Source organism: Apis mellifera, linkage group LG13 (assembly GCF_003254395.2).
Source record: "Apis mellifera strain DH4 linkage group LG13, Amel_HAv3.1, whole genome shotgun sequence".
Lineage (NCBI taxonomy): Eukaryota > Metazoa > Arthropoda > Insecta > Hymenoptera > Apidae > Apis > Apis mellifera.
In genome coordinates this window covers 9,141,557-9,159,067 of record NC_037650.1, presented here as the reverse complement: position 1 = coordinate 9,159,067, position 17,511 = coordinate 9,141,557, and the positions used below count along the sequence as shown (strand labels likewise).

The 17,511-nt window shown below is 38.0% G+C and overlaps 1 protein-coding gene across 5 annotated transcripts in view; it reads left to right on the top strand.

The window, feature by feature from the left end:
- LOC100578423 overlaps nt 1-17,511 on the top strand; it is a 340,640-nt gene that overhangs the window by 317,767 nt on the left and 5,362 nt on the right. The window contains exon 6 of one of the 5 annotated variants that reach the window (XM_016915973.2): nt 14,638-14,759. The exons of the other annotated variants lie outside the window; for them this stretch is intronic. Coding sequence (XP_016771462.1) covers nt 14,638-14,676 — 39 coding nt within the window. The 3' untranslated portion in view covers nt 14,677-14,759. Of the gene's footprint in view, nt 1-14,637; nt 14,760-17,511 lie in introns of those variants that run through there. 5 annotated transcript variants of the gene reach the window in all.

The window sequence follows — 17,511 nt, the reverse complement described above, 5'->3', positions numbered from 1 at the left end:
CGGGTCGCCAATATAAATTTCACGATCGTAAAAGTCGTTTATGCTATCGCGCGTATGCCAACATCGATACTTGGCGACGAGTAATGAGATCGTTTGCAATTCACCTTCCTCCAATGAAAAATCATTGAACGAGAACACCGCGCATCGGTTCTAGTTGATCCCCTTGCCGCTAGATCTCGTTGGGTAAACATCTCGCCTCTTCCCCTATTCATCTTTGATCGCAATTAAAACTTCGTTCGGCGTGCGTCGATCAAACGAGCTTTTCATTTGACTGGCTGTCAGTGTGAATTACGACGTTGTAAAAGTGCACACTCTCGACATCTGCTATTAAATTATTAAATCTAATTAGGGGAGATAAATAGGAATGTGATATTATAGAGGTTGGTTGTAAAGTTGTTGATGGATAAGGATAATTTTTTATTTGTAAGCCATCAAGTTGTTGCAGCCATTTGGAGAATGTGAATGTCAATGTGAGGATATAATTTAAAAGTGAAAAAATTTTTTATAGTATTTTCTTCCGCTCGTAATAAAATCATCCTTGAAAAATATAAAGTTATAATTAATTAAATTTCAATTCATTATAATTAATCCATTTTTAATTAACGATTAATTATCATAAATTATAGTTGAATGGTGGATAATTCTATTCTGCAAATATTTCACTTAGGGAATACAATAAATTGAACGTGAGACGTGAAAAAACTTAAGTTAATCAGTAATAAATTAAAAAAGAAAAAGAGAAAGAAAAAAAAAATACACGTGTAAAACGAATGGAGTCATCGCATAATTTCCAACGATTTGTATAATTTGTATAATAAAGTATCTTAATTTATCGTTTACAATGCATCAAACAATGTCGCATGCTTAATCGGATGTGGCTATATTGCTTAACAAGGAAAATGAAATTAGACGTAAAACGATGCCAAATGATAAACGATCTGAATGTATCATTCTGCCCGGTTGGAATCGCTCGACTGACAAATTTATGTCATAGTCTGGCTGGATTTTTCTCGATGCACAACGCTGCCGGCGTTACATGCCCCATGACATTTCTCTTGGCGTGGCGCCCACCACCCACGGTATTAAATGTCACTCTCTGAAAAGGACGTGATCGATGTAACTTCCCCTCCCCTTCCCTTTTCCCCTCCTCCCTCCACTTTTGCGTTTCGTTTCTCGTGAACGCTCTTCTTGACTTTTATGGGAGACCAACCAAAGATATTAAACGCGTAATTTCTAATACGATGGAAATGGATACCGGGAATAACCCCTCTGGGCACAACAAGGATGACGGCCATTGTACGGAATATGCGTAATGGGAAGAATAATATATATTGGGAAATAGATTTTGATACGTTGACTCGAGTTTAGAAAAGCTATGATAAATTGGATAGAAGTTTCTCTTCTTTTCTTCTTTTTGTGTTTCTCGTGTCTCTGATTCTGAATTTCTTTCTGCAATATGCTAATTTTTATGGCATTTTGAAGAAACGATTGGTTTTGGTGCCAGAGATAAATTAGTTGGTGAAATTTTATAATTTTGTTGAGTGAGATTTTATGATCAGCGATATTTATTTATGACTAGTTTTGTGATTAAGATGAAGAATGTTTTGTAATGAAGGAAGAATAAAAATTTGCTACTTCTTTCTAAAATCTTCCATAAAAACTTATAAAACTTCATCCTCCATGTAAATATTGAAATTTCTCCTAATTATTCGCGTTCGAGGGGAAAGCGGAGTAATGATCGTGGCAAGATGACAGCATCTTAATTTACGTGCTGACAGCACAAACCATCTAATTGGTAGATTATTGCTGAAACCTTACATTTATCGATGAACTCGCCGCTTCGCCGATAAAGAAAGGGCTGGTTGTCGCCGCTAGGTGTCTCTTCTTCGCGAACATTTCAATTCCTTTGCTCCGCCATTTTTCTTTCCCTCCTTCTTTTATCCCACCGTGGAAGGCGCATCGTCCTCGTTCATTTGCGTAATCTCGAATGGCATCTCGAAAGCGAGTACACGCGTGTGCGTATGCGCTATGTATGCCGATTGTCGGCCGATAACCGAGCCACCGAGATCGCGAGAGAAGAAACGAGGTTATTCCAGGGATGAAACGCCGAGATAAACGAAACAGGCGACGTACTAATGACAACGCGCGGAAGAAAGTTGAACATCACTTATATTAACACTCTTCGTGGATCCTTTTCTGTACTTTTCGAAGAAGGAATCGTCGCAGCGATATGCATCGATTGTTCCGTAAAATTCAATTTAAACGATGTTTAAACAAGCTCTGCGAGTGAAGTCTATAAGTGAGATAGGAACTGAACAAATAGATCTTGATTTGCAAAAGTTTGAAGAAATGGAATATCGAATAACGACACGATTGAATAAATTGATTGAAGTCAGGGAGCAAGATAGATAATTCGTTTTCAAACTTTGAGGTAAGAGACTGATGCATTTTCTTATCTCGAATAAATAATCATAACATTAAATGTGCCCCGATGACAACGTTGTCCAATATTCATATCCATATCCAATATATCAACTCGAAATGAGTCGAACGAATGATGTACAAAGTTCAACCAAGACGAAGCGAAGGAAGACTATCCTCGAAACGAATAGGAAGCGAACCCAGCCCAACCGAGGAATGTTGAACGCGCGAGAGCGCGCCGTGTCCCGGTCGCCTTGCGGCCATTATTCAAACACCCGGAAGAGGTTGGAGGCGCATTGTTCGAGGTGGTCAACCGGGCAGCACGGGGCTACCACTTGGATATCCGGGCTACCACCGAAAGAGCCACCAAAGGGGGAGGGGGGAGAGCGAGGGTTCCTCCACCGTTGGGAGGAGGGGGACACGGAGAGGCGAGCGTTTCTTCTGGTGGCGAACACCGTGTAACACGTGGCAGTATCTTGTATCGGGACCGCGATCCCCCGCTGGTAGCACGCTGTTCTACTCTATCCGCGGCGCTGCCATTCGCTTCTCCGCGCCGCGGATCCACAGTAGTGTGGCGGCGGCTTGCGGTTCCACGGGGGACACCAGGCCCCCGTGAGGGCCGCCACCGCGCCCCTGCACACCCGCGCGCCGCCGCCCAGATCCGCTGGCATGCCTACAAGAGTAGATTTCCTGCAGATAAACCGGCGACCGCACGAAGGTCCGCCGGTGGCCATAGGTGCGCTCCTCCGCTCGGTCCAACTCTGTGTGTGTGTGTGTGTGCGCGCTGTGTGCGAGAGAGGCACGGTTATGGCTGTATAATATAGTCCCTCTCTCCGCCTAGCCTCTCTCCCCCCCCCCTCCCTCTCCCTCTGTCTATCTCTGTCTTTCTCTTTCCGTTCCTCTCCGCTCCTTGGTGGAGTGCATAGGCAGGGTTCAGCTGAGGTCATTACAAGGTTGCCTTTCGAAGAGACCGCCTCGAACAGGCGAGCCTCTCCTCCGGGCGACCACTTTCCCCGTTTGATCACCCTGCTATGCTCTTTCGAGTGTTGCCGCTTGCAACGAGCCAGCCCCGAGAGGTTGAAGGTGAGACCAAGCGATGAGGTCGATGCGCTGAGATCTGCGCCGATGTTGTTGTTTTTCTTTTCTTTTCTTTTCTTTTCTTTCTTTCTTTCTTTCTCTCTTTCTTTCTTTTTTTTACACACGGGCCACAGGCGTGTGGGTGGACGATCCCAGGTATGACGAGGGGATTCTTTTTTTTGGAAGTGGAGAAAAGGGAAGGAAAGGGGAGGGATCGAGTCGCGGATAGATTTTCGGATGAAAAATAGTATCGAAGTATCAAAAGAGATGATTTGGATTTGAAGAAGAAGGGTGAGAAGCGATGGAAAGTGCAGTTTTTCCGCTTTTATCCTTTGGCTTCGATGGTGTTGGTTTGAGATGGATTTGGTTGGGTTTGAAGAAGTAAGAAAGTAGAAGTAATGGAAAGTAGAGTTTATTAAGCAAGTATTGGCGTGGCTGTTTGTTTGTTTTAGTTTGAAGTTATTGTACGAGCATTGCAACGAGTGTTTAGGGATTTATTGCGTGGCGCGGTTGTACATCTTTGAAGAGTTGACAAGATGGCTATTTGGAGTAGGTTATGTTTGTACGTTTATGGTAATCTTGTTAAGCACAAGCAGTAATAATACGTTGTTTTCTAACACTTTTCCTGTTGGTACCAGGTGAAGTAGGAAATTGAGTTTGCGAGAAACTGTTAGAGATTGTTTTTTCATGGAAATTTATTGGATAGTGAAACAGCTGTTTGAAAACATAATATAACAAAGTGAAGAAAGAGAAACTGGATGATCGCATCCATTATCGTCTGTTTGTATATATAACGATTTTTTTTCTTTTTTTTTTTTTTTGCTTTATTGGGAAGCATTCAAATCGCTTCTGCTCTAAGCTTCCTGTATATTTTGTAAATAAAAACAGGAAGAAGAATATTTGATAGCACTATTTGTTTTTGCTTTACCATATGACCATAGCTCAAATAAAAGGCGAATAAAACTCGAGGAGATTCCAGCGATAAATCTCAAACACGTGTTCGCGGCAACGCTAATCGTCCAACTCTCTTCTGTGTTTCCGTCCTCATCTTTGATGCCATGCATTTCTGGCCAATAAATCATATCGATAATTTGCATTTCTTCCATTATACTGTTTTAACTGTACAATATGTCGATAGGATCGTCGCCTCTTTGCATTATGCCGATGTCTCAAAAAAAACATATCTCGATAGATTTGAGAATTTCACGAGTCTGCATAAAATGAGAAAATCACGAGGCCAATCGTCAACACGTTAATTTGTCTCAAAAAAAAACGGACATAAATCAGCATGCACGATCTTCACCACGAGAAAAATTGCAAACACATGCTTACCATATGAATTTTGAATTTTGTACGATCTTTCAACAACTTTACCTCGTATTTGAAACATTCTCTGATACATCAATTTCTGATTTACTTTAAAAATCCTTTGACAACGTGTCTTCCCCTCAAACATAACCTGTTCATTTCATTGACAACATCATTGTCACTTTCTCACAAATATCTAATTCAATATCATATTATATATATAGTTTCTCATTTAAAGATGACGCGAAAATAGAAAATCGATCGAAGAGAGGTTAGGCGGAGAGTTTTCACCGGAAGTAAAGGCGATCGAGGCCGGGACCAAAGGTCTCTACGAGTCGGCGGCCACGAGCAGCGTCGTTCGAGAATTTAAATTAGCTTAGAAAGTTCAGGGTCGGCCGGGCGTCGTACGAGCCCGTGCGTACGACGAAAAGCGGCGCGAGAAGCAGCAGCTGTTCCTAGATCGATGGACATGATAGCCAGAGAAGCGGGGAAATCGGTTCGATCGGAATTTTCACCGCCAAGAATTCCTCCTCCTCTCTCCTTCCCTCTCTCCCTCCTCCCTTTCCCGTGTGTGAAAGTAAAATCAGTCTTGCTCAATTTGTTTCCTCCCGCTGTGTTTCTTCGGTAGCCGAGGAATTAGTTTGAAGTATGACGTGATTTAATGCGATGGATCATTTGGATCGTCATAAAAGAAAAAAATATGACAATGTTTAGGAAAAGATAAGGAAAATGTATTTCGAAGAAGGGAAAAATTTTAGGAAAGAAATATTTGATTAGTGATAATGTTAATTGTTCATAAAGAAACGGAAGAACTATTTATCAAAGATTGTGTAAGGAATGAAATTCATATCGTTATTCGTTATATCGGAAAGACAGTTCTACTAATACTTGATAAAAGGTGTTACATATGTATTATATTATCATATAGATGGAGATTAGATAGTTTATACGTGAATTAATACTTTTCAATGTATCATTGCACAGTATGCAATCATAATTAAACAAGATTACATAAAATTATTCTATTTTAAATTATATGAAAAGAATCAAAATCGAATTATTGAACAACCTATAATAAATTTTTGAATAAGTATACCATGTACACTACCGATACGACGAATAAGTTTAGAGAATTTTAAAGATTCTGAAATTTGTCATACTCGACAAGTTTGATAATTCGGAATAATTTTATTATACATATATAATGTAATAGTTCAAACCAATTTCTCTTTCTAACAATTCTAACAATTCTCCAAAGGTCAAACTAGAAATAAAAAAATCATCTGTTCGATCTACCTCCATGTTATTATACCTCCCTAGTATAATAATTTCTTGAACGATAAGATGGCGCAGATAGAAATGCAAAGTTACGAAAATAAGAGTAGAAAATTCCCCTCCCCGGGCGTGAAGTTTCGTTGATTCGCGAAACGGGCGGGCAGACGTAGGAAAGTAGAATTTGCGAGCGGTGCGAATCGGGCCGATTTATCGGCGCCAGTTTATCGCGAGGCCGCACTTTAATAACGAGTTATTGCCGAGGACCGGGCCGCGAAAGAGACAGGCATTTATCAAGGGTTTAGCCGATAATAGAATGCGCCGGTCCGTGAGCGGTACGCGGGGGCGGCAATTTGTAACAATGCTCGAATAATAAAGTCTAACCGCCCACTCGCTCCGTCCCTTGTTCCTCCCTGTTTTCACGCTATGGGGATGGAATCAAAGAACGAAATCCAGGAAATTTCTAGAATAGAGAAAAGTTTTAGAAAATTCAATTTTATATTCGTTTCAAAATAAATATCGGTTTTTTCACGTTTCTCGATTGATCTAGGCGAAAGCACATACACATACACATATATATATATACACGAAGCGAAAGAAGATCAAATATATTTTAAAAAGACTGTAAGAAAAGAAGAATTTATTATTCCACCAGAATCATTTTAAATCGTAAAATAAAGTCGTAGCGTAAGCACGTTCCATTCTGCAGTTCCTCCAAGACGAGAGCCATCATGGGCCATCAAAGATACACCCAGTTCGAATATCGTGCATTAAAATTTGCATGCAGATGACGCTAATCTAAATCTTCCTACCTGTACAACTGTTATCTACAGCGAGCAGGGAGCGCACGCCGCGGCCAACATCCTTACCGTTATACACATGCCATCAGGAAGTCAAGAAAATGTTATTCGAAAATATTATAATATAATCTTCTCCTCGAACGTATCTCGAAGGAGATGTTCCGTCTCCTCTTCATTATCGACTCCTCTCGTCCAACGAGAAGGTACACCGATGCTCGAACTCGCCTTTTATGCATATACTATTACCATCCGATACACGTCTTCGTCGTGTGGCTATCGCGATCTCGTTATCGCCTCGACCTTTCGCGTATTTTTTTTTTTTATTCTTTCCCTGTCCCTCCTTCTCTCCTCTCTCTTCAACTCCTCGCTCGATACTTTCTCCGATTGTTTCGAATGACGACGAGGGCACGTTTCGAGGACCACCGACAATTTATTCCGCTCACGTGGCTCTCTCTTATCGATTTCACGAAATAAGCGACACGGATAAGCCGTCGATTCGATCCTCGAAATCTCGAGGTGGGCAATTTTCCCTCATGGCGGCGGTGTAATGGCACGGTGGCGCCACTTGTAACTGTTCCTCCGTCTCTGTGGCTGTTGATAACCAAGTGGGTCGGTCGCAATTTAAATTCTAAACGCGATTCTTTTTTTTTTTTTCTCCGTCGAGCAGATAAGCCAAGTCGTTACGATCCTCTTCGAGGCTGGACTCGCGCGGAGTTTTAGATATATTTATCGATGAGGATTTTTTTCCTAGGATTTGGATTTATCGTAACGCTAGAACATTAACGATCGAATTTGAATAAATTCTCTCGTTTCGTAAGATCTCGTTTGAAACAAAGTGATTTATATATGCTCCATGCAATTTTACTCGATTGATTAAATAATAGTTTAATCGTCTATTAATTATTAAAGATTATAATCCGCGTTACAATATTATTTAATTTCTTTTTTTTTTTTTTTACAGCTTTGTGTAAATATTTCTTCCTCGTTATTACATGCTTCTTCATATTATTATTCATATTATTAAGTCTCGAAGAGGCAATTTATTTTCGAACGAGCAATTTATTAAGAATCGAACAACTATTATTTACCAAATCTCTTTTGTACATATAATTATGTTCTTCCCTACAGTCTTATTAAGCGAACGTCAATTAGTTGAATTGCTTTAATAACCATCGTAATCCATGTTTGAATAAGCTTAACAAACATCAGCCAGCCAGAGCGGCACTTGCATTCCACGTGGAAATCAACAACAGAAATCCTCGAATCCGCTACCGTCTCGAAAACACGTCTCGCTAATTAAGAGTTAGCTATCATCGAACACTATCTCTTCAGAAAAACATGAAATCGAAATAAACGAGTTCTTTCGCATTCTTTCCACCTTTCGAACTTGAGACGAGATTTTATCGTTTTGCTTTCTGCTTGAAAATCCATTCTTCTAGTTCGTTTCTTTTTACTTGTTTTGATCCTAGAAAATTTTGAGAGTGTACAAAAAATTAATCGAATTAATCTAATTCTTTTCTCCCATTTTATATTCGAAAATATTTTTGATTATTACTATCATTTGAATTATATTTCTGTAAAGTTTTCAAACTTTCTTTCCTGAATCATTGAATCAATATGAAGTTCAGTATAATTCCACGTTCCATCTACCTAACCTAACCTAACTAATTGCAACTTAGAAATTACACTCTTCATAAAAAGTGTAACAGTTTAGAAATCCTAGAATCTAATCCAATCGTGTCTAGAATATTACATTCTTCGTAAAAAAATATAATAATCCAGAAATTCTAACCTAACCTAACCAATCGTACCTATCACATCAAATTTTTCACAAAGAATCTAATAACAATCGAATTATGAGTTGAAACAATTATTTCAAAGTTTTCCATTCACATTCGAATCCTCTCCGCTTAAAATCATGTTCCACAGAGGGAATATCTAAGATAATTCTTCTCATAATGAAAGATCCATCCGGCTGCTGTACGCCGGCCCGTCGAGAGGGTTCAGAAAGACATAAAGAGACCGGTGGCATCGTGACCGTGAGCGTGGCTTCATTACCGGGAAACCTGTTAGTTATGCTAATATCGGCTTACAAACCCTTCATTACTGCTGATGAGCAATTAATACGCCTGCCTGCCCCCTGGCCAGCAGCGCTAATGCACTCTGAATGTCTCTCAATTACACGACGACACGAGCGTTGTCCGCAAGGACGCCTCACAGTCCACCACCGCTTTTTCGTCGCCGTCCACTTTTTCACGCTGGCCTCGTTTAATGGGAATTTAGAGGCTCGTTACGGGACAATTTCCTCGTTGTACGCTATAAGACACCAGCGGATGGAAATGAAGCGATGCTACGAGTCGTGTTTGCTCGATGAAGCTGAATGGTTTTCGTATCGAATAGGAAGTTGTGAATCTTTTAAATGGTTGCCTTTTTTTTTTTTTTTTTTTAGGTTAGAGCAGCATTATTTTGTCGAGAAGAATATGGGATGTTAACGTATTGTACGATGACAGTAGATGGGAGGATTTATTGTTATTGTTATATAGTTGTCCATGAAACATTTGTATGTAACATTTATCATTAAAAAGAGATTATCATAATTATCACAATCCTTTTTTTTTTATTTCTGTGATTTGTGTGTGTGCTTTTAAATAGTTTCTTCATGTTAGGAATATGGGAATATAGATTTTATTATTGTTGCTAGGAAAAATGATAAGGGTAAATGATTTTTCTTTAGTAGGGTTATTCTAATTTTTAATTTTCTTCATTTAGCTTGATAAATGTAATTTGTATTTGAAACTCGTTAATATCATTTTAGAATTTCCTGATTTCCTGATTTTTTTTTGCTTTTTCTTATCTTATCTCATTACACTCCTTAACTTTCTTGGATCACTGATATTTTAATCTCTATTTGAGTTCTCCATTAATATGCAAATATCAGGAGATTCCGCATGGAAACTGGTTTATTTAAATTGCATCTGAAGCAATACGTTAAGGATTCAAGGATTCAAAGGAAATTTGCCTCTATTAAAAGTAAGCCAATATTTAAACTTTTTTTTCCTTCGTAGCGTATTTCTTCTATCATCGATAAATCCTAACAATTTTTTACTTTCTTGATAATCTTATATGAAGGTATTTTGATTATATTTTAATAAATTTTCTAAATTTTACATTTAAGAAATTAAATAAATTCTAATAACTAGAAATGTAAACCACACATCCAAATTCATCAATCATAAATTACAATTCAATACACAGCCTAAATACACAGCCTATATTAAATATTAAAGGCATAATCCTTGACACGATTTCACGTTTTCCCCGCAAACCAATAAATTAATCCTCCTGAAACCTCCATCGACGATCCCACGCTATCGTTATCTCCGACGTGTTTCCTCGTGGAACACGATATTCCCTCTGTCACAGACACCACTTTCTTCGAAGGCAACACGACACTGTACCCTATCTAAATAAACTTGGCGTCTCCATCGTGTTTAATTGACGGATCGGGCTTGTTTCGCCTCTAATTACTCCAAGTTTCGTTCCCGTTTTTCGCGGGGTCCGGAATAATAATTAAAATCTGGGGGCCGGGGACATCGGTTGATTAAAAAGTAAGGCAAGAACGGATGGATTCACGTGAAAGCGTGAAAAATCAGAGATAACAACGTTTTTTGAACGTTGGGGACAGGATAAAAATCGCGTGGAAAATAGAAGCTGACAGGGTGGAGAGAAGGGGGATGACGGAGTGGGCGTGGTTACGTAGTTGATTGCGTTTCGTGGATGAACGAAGGGAATTGATTAAACGCGTGAACGATGATCAAGAGGATATAGGTTCGATGGATGACAGGGAAATACAGGGAATATTTTAGAAAATTTTTTTTGGTTTTAAAAATTGATTGCATCTATCTATAAAAATTGTAATAATTTGCGAGTGCATAAAAAATATATTCACTGAGTTAAGAAGCGAATTAATTAAATTTTTGCAAAATTTTTTTATCTCTATTATGCGAATATATCATTACCAATGATACACGGATTATTATCTCTTCATATTATTTTATATATTATTTTCTAATCTATTCATTTTAGAGAAATATATAATTTAAACTGAGCGACTGAGTTAATTGCTAATTGATATATATATAATAAAATTTTTCTTGATATATAATCAAACGTAAGATTGAAATATCGAATCATGTGTTATAAATTTTAAGCATTCTCAAATCGATGATCATTATTTACGTAGCTCAATAGATCGTTGCGGCAAGAATCCAAGACCTGCGTATACATAAATCAACGGTGTTAGAAATTTGCGTTCCAACAATAATTAATCGTAAAATGACGAATAACGTTTTAACTCGACTCATAATTTCGTTCTGAACACCGCGTAGCGTTAAAAATCCTCTACAATCTCGCGATACCCCATATTCGCGATAAATTGCAGGCAGAAGTGCATAATTCTCCCGATTGAACGCGCGCGCGCACGTTCATTTGTAAAATTGAAAATTTATTCGCCGAGATAACTGAGAGAGGAACGAAAGAGGAAAAGATGGAATCGCGCGATGTCGCGAGTCAGCCGATTGACCCCTTGATCCTCGCGCTATCTTTTCTCGGTAACCGCAATTCCGCGGAGAAAGAGAAGCGTACTCGAGAAACTCGCACTATGATTCCTTCGCTCGGAAGGATGGGAAAAAAGTTGGAGAATCTCGTCGTAAACATTGGGCGCGGTCCAAAACGATGGGGAATATTATTTGAATTGAAATCGTCGAAGAAAGAGGAAATGGAAATAAGAGATAGAACGGTGTGTGACACTTCGGCCCGTAGAAATATAAAAAGAAGAAAATGAATTCTATCGCGAGAGGAGAAAGTAGAAAAGGAACGAGTCACTTGGGAGGAAGCCGTAAGATGTGGTAAATGGGAAGAAAAAAAAAAAAAAGAAGAAAAAAAAAAGAAATAAAGATAAAAGAGATATGTTTGAGGAAGAAAATTTCTTGGTTAATTAACCCCTTGATTGCACGGTCGAGATTGGAAATGGAGATTAATTTATCGATAGAATTCTAACGTGTTTTAAAAGGAAATTAAATTTGTTAACTTGTGATTAATAATCAGGAATTACGAGTATATTTATAGAAATTACAAGACGAAAAATTACAGTACAAATAAAATATTTAACCGATGGAAATTAATTGAAAACTTAATTTTAATAACTCATCCTGATTGAAAAATATTACCATACTTTCGGATCGTGAAAAATATATCTCAAAAATTTCAAAACCAAAAAAAAAAAAAAAAAGAATAGAACTAATAAATAAACGAATATACAAACTGCTATTAGGTGCTAGTAGTTAATGGTCACGTGGCGCTAGTGTCGCACCAGCGGCCATCGTACTAATTAAACCAAACATAGAGACGCATAAATATAAATATAAATAAGAAACTGAAAATGCAACCGCTAAAAATATGGAAGAGAAAGAGATTGGAGAGAGAGCGAGATGAAAATACGCTGGTGAGAAAAGAGTAGGCAAGAGTAAAAGAGGGGAAGAGGGGAAAGAGAGGGGAAAGGAGGAGAGACGGAAGCACAGCGGGAGACAGAGCGTAGCGGGAAGCAGTGGGGCGATGTTGATCTGGTTAGGTTGGTGGGCAGCGGTCGTCGGTGCGCCGCGGTCGACGTCGGTACGCCGGTCGTCGGCGAGAGAGGCGCGCGACGACCTCGACAGGGCGTGGCAGGTCACCGGTTCTTGCTCGCTGTTGCACAGTGGCGTAGCCACCGATCGCGTGTTTACCGTAGGAATTTCTTGCGTGATTCGATTCAAGGAATCTGTTCTCTATCATTGGTCAATATTTATTAGTCAATTCGATGATTCGAGAATATTTGTAGATCGTGACGAGGTTGAAATTTTGTTTTCGAAAGATAGTATTTTAATTATACGCGTGATCGAGAGAATTTTTAGACAGTTATGATGAGATTGAGATTTTTGGAGAAAAGATTGTTAAAATATTCGAGTATTTGATACAATTAGGAATTGATTCGATTGATAAAATTAGTTGCAAGAGAATATATATTATTATTCGTCGGAGAATTGGAATTTTGCAATTGTTTAATTGTTATTTCATGTATTTTTTGAATGTATGGCTTTTGAGGATATTCTATTTTCCATTTTATCTTTATAGATATACAAGAGGAAGGGAATCTATGGAAAACGAAAAGTTTTCCATAGAGACGTTGAATATTAACAAAGGTCAGGGAGCGCGGTACTCTTTCTATCGCGAGTGACTAGCAAGATAAAGGTCGCGATTAACGAAAGGTGGAAGGTGACCGGAATTTCAGATACCTGTTCGACACAAATTCCGTCGGTCGAACTTAGCATCTGAGAATCGTTACATAAAGGAATTCCGCACGAATTTACGATTTCTCCGCACGCATGGAATCTTCGACACAAGGCTAAAACGTAACGTCGAACTATGCGCAAAGATAACGTTAACAAATTGTCGGCTAAATATTTTACACCAAAACTATTTTATCTCGTATCACGATCAACTTTGCAATACGAAATATTTTTGTTATTTTAAAAGAATCCAATACCGATCGTTTTTATTACCTTACTTAAGATTATTTATTTTTCTCGATACATCGATATATTTCGAGAAATATGCGAAACTAGAAATGAAAGTTAGTTGAAAAATTCAAAATCTAGTCTAATTCTGATTCAATTTTCAGTAAAAATCTAACGAAAATAAGAAATTCCACGTGTACGAGATAACGGAAATATCTGTTAAAAAATTGGAGAATAGGTTAAAGAAGAATTGAAGTACATACAAACGTTATCCGTTTTTACAAAGTGAATCAGCTGTATATACAGTAGTGATACAACTTGACAGAGAGTCATAAACGTAAATTCCGAGCATCCGTTCATCCTAGTTCATTTCACGTCATGTTTTGCATACTGCAACGCCGTATAAGGCGCATAACAGCTCGAAGCAAATGCACCAGCTGGATGCAATAGCGTAAACAAAAGTTATAACAGCGTATGCAACGTTTTTCGTATGTCCCAGATTTGTGTCTGTTTATATCTTTGTTCCTTGTGTCGAACACCTGTTCCTGTCCTCCGTTATAAATGTCACGAGAATTTTCTTCCAAGTGTGCAGATTAGTTCGTTGATTGTCCGCTAGGGGATTGACAACTGTATTAGGTTATGTGAAAATTATAGTTATTATTTTATTTTTATATTGGATATGTACGTGATATATGATATTATATCAGGTTTCATTTGTCTATATATTTCTATTGTCTATATATTCATATTTGTCTATATTTGTAAAATAATTTGTAAAATAATGAAGAATATTTAAAATTATTATAATAATCAGCTTCTAAAATTATATACGTATATACGATGTGTATAATTTGAAGATATATAATATACATGGGTAGAGAAAATTTTAAACGTAGTATCTCTTTGTCTGAAAAGATTATAATAAAGAAAAAAAAAAAATAAAAGAAATTTCAATACTTCTTGATGAATTGATAAAATATTAATCCGTGATTGACTTTGAAAATTATATTTAATTATAGGAGATATTAAATCTTTGTTCTTCTTTCTCAATTATATTCGCTATGGCTATCTTGTCACTTGTCAACGGTTAACCAGCGTGGAATTTTTCATATATCGTAAAGCGTTCTTCTCATTAACTCGTCATTGTCGTTACGCAACAGCTGTAGTGACGAGGTTTCATGATGTCATAGACGTGACTTTTATTACAGACCTACCTCGAAGAACACCGTACACCTGATGGAAGATGATTTAGAACCATCGAATAATTAAGGGAAGTATTTTTCTCGTCGTAAATAAACATTATCGATGTCGAAGTGTTAAATTTTGTTTGGGGAAAAAAATTATATAAATTTAAAAAATGGCTCGTAATTCTCAATGGAAAATTGCTTATATACATTGTAACAAATTATTTTACGAGATAAATTAAAACGAAATAACATTGTCTAAAGTATTTTATTTAATTTAATGTTCTATTTTTTCATATGTATAAATTTCTACAATGTTGACATAACCTCAAATCTTTTGTATCTTCATTGTTACATAATTAATTTGCTTCAAGTTCGATAAAAAAAAAACTAGATTGTTTAATTGAAAAATTAGTGATCCATGTCAATGTCACATTAAAAACATTTTTACACGTTACTGCAAGTTAAATAAATAAAATAAGTAAAAGCACAAGGTAAAGGTACGCGTCATTCTTTTTACGTTTTAACCTTAATTTAGGTTAAAGGAAATCCAAGAGAGATCAGAACTCGAGACGGAACGGAAGAACGAAGGTATAAAACGCGACGAAGCAACGCTCTAGCTACATTCCATAAATTCGTTCCTGGCCTCGGCTCGATTTTGCAACGGACTCGGCTACTTCCACCAGCTGTTTTTCCCTATAGAGAAACCGATCGACCGAGAGGAAAAATTCCACGGGGCCCCATCGCGACCGGCTAACGTGACGTTGTTCCGAGTCGGTGCTCTTCCGAGGTTATAACCACGGCTTCGAGATCCTTCGGGGTCAGGAATTCGAACTTGGCAAGAAATGGACGAGCCGTTATTTTTCGAGGAACCTCCGATCCTTTTCACGCTCGACCAACACTTTCTGCGGATCCACTGGCTGGAAAGAATTCCCGTGTCCGCTTCGATAGCTCGCGATCGATCGTTGTTCGAATCGCGTCCAACATGGAACGATGCGGTTTATTTAGTTGTACGCCTGGGAGGAATTTATTTTTTTTCAGAAAGGGTGATTTCTGAGACGAACAAAAATTTCAAGCGTATTCGAAAGCGTGAAGTTGATGATAAACTGTGAGCTGTGATAAAATACACGGTTGTAAAAAATTTAACATAACAAAAACGCGTCGAAAGAATTTCAACCATTTTATATACTTTTAATTTTAGAAACTTTTATCTCTTTTATCATTACAGGTTATTTTTCATTTCTTTTAATTTTAATAAATATTCCAACGATATTAGATTTCTCTTGAAAATTCGATTAGAGCATTATTCATTGTCGCCTGAAAAAAAACTCGAGTCTAAATATTCTCTCCGTGGTACAATAACGTAGAAAAATCATTAAACACGCCCTTCGGAGCTTGCACGCTCGAATTTCGCGCTGTCTGGCAAGCGCGAGAGATAAGAGCGTGTTTGTGGAAGGTATAATTGATGCTGGACCCAGTCTGGGATCGCGTTTGCCCTTAAGAGTTTGGAACTGGGTGGAGAAAATATAGGTTGTCTTCGTGGCTGGGCCTTTGGAGGGCCGCGGTCGCCCGCGGTGCAACACGAGGATGATATATTCTCTGCAACTGCAGCTGCACCACACAGACACCGCTGTTGGCTCGAGGTTTTGTGAGATTACGAAACTTCTGCTTTGTATCCCTCCTCGAAGACAATGAGATGTATGCGCCGAGATGAGATCCCCGTGGATCCCGCCATCTTGAACGTGTGCCCCTGGGAAGGACCTCCTGTCAACTTGTCCTCGAAATCTTTTTATGAGTCATTTTCTCCCGTCTCTTTCTTCTCTCTTAGGATTATTAGCGCGAAGAAATTGTCTTCCTTCGATGAAATTTCTTCATCGTATTTAGAATTTGTTTCTCAGCGAAGTTAATATTTATTTGTAAAAAAAAGAAAAAAATATCCTTTATTCTAAAATTAACATTAATTCTCGAAAATTCTTCTCTAAATCAAGTGAAAGAAAAGTCTCTTTTACATCGAGGAATTTCTATCACGAGATTTGCACGCAGTGTAACAAAACCTAACCTCAATCATGTAATCATTTGGTGGCAAGGCGCGCAAAAAACGTCGGTTTTAATTCATGCTCATCAACGGATCAAAGAAATGTACCCTTGTTCCGGGTGCAACATTTTATCCTAAATACATTTTAATGAAATAGAACGTACTCCTTGACGTGCACACCTCGACGATTTCCACGCAAGCGTTGCATACCGCAAAAAGCCCCAGTTCGATCAACGAGGAGACATCGTGCACTATAATTTCGTGCTACTTGGGGGCGCCACGGCTCACAGGCATAATTGATACCCTGATTTCAGAGTGGTAATTCATAATAATCAGCTAAGAGATCTCGAGCAGAAGCCTACCCTTTTGTAGCAACGTTCTATTCCATATGGCAATTTATATAATAAAAATACGCCTTTTTCTTGTAGCAACAGTCTCGATACAGCTCGACGATTTCTCTACGATCTTTAAGCAAAAACATAGCTCACACATCCATTTTGGAAGGAATATGGTGCACATAGAGGATACGCGTTATAATTTTGTCTTTCGTGAGTCTGATATATATACGTATATATAAGGTTTAATAACAAAATAATTTCAGAGTTTAATTCACGTGAATCGCAGTTGGTAATGCAGATGCAGTTTTCGTTAGCTAATTTCTGTTGGTAATGTAGTATTTTTATGAATATATCTCGAGGGATGATGAGGCAAAGAAGTATATTAGATCACGACAAAAAGTTAGAAAGATTGAAAAGTTCCCTTATTTCATTCAATTTTAATTAATTCAATTTTCTCTTCTGCCATTTTTTACTTATTCCTCCGATCATTGAATTGAAAAGATAGAAAAAATCATTAGCAATTAA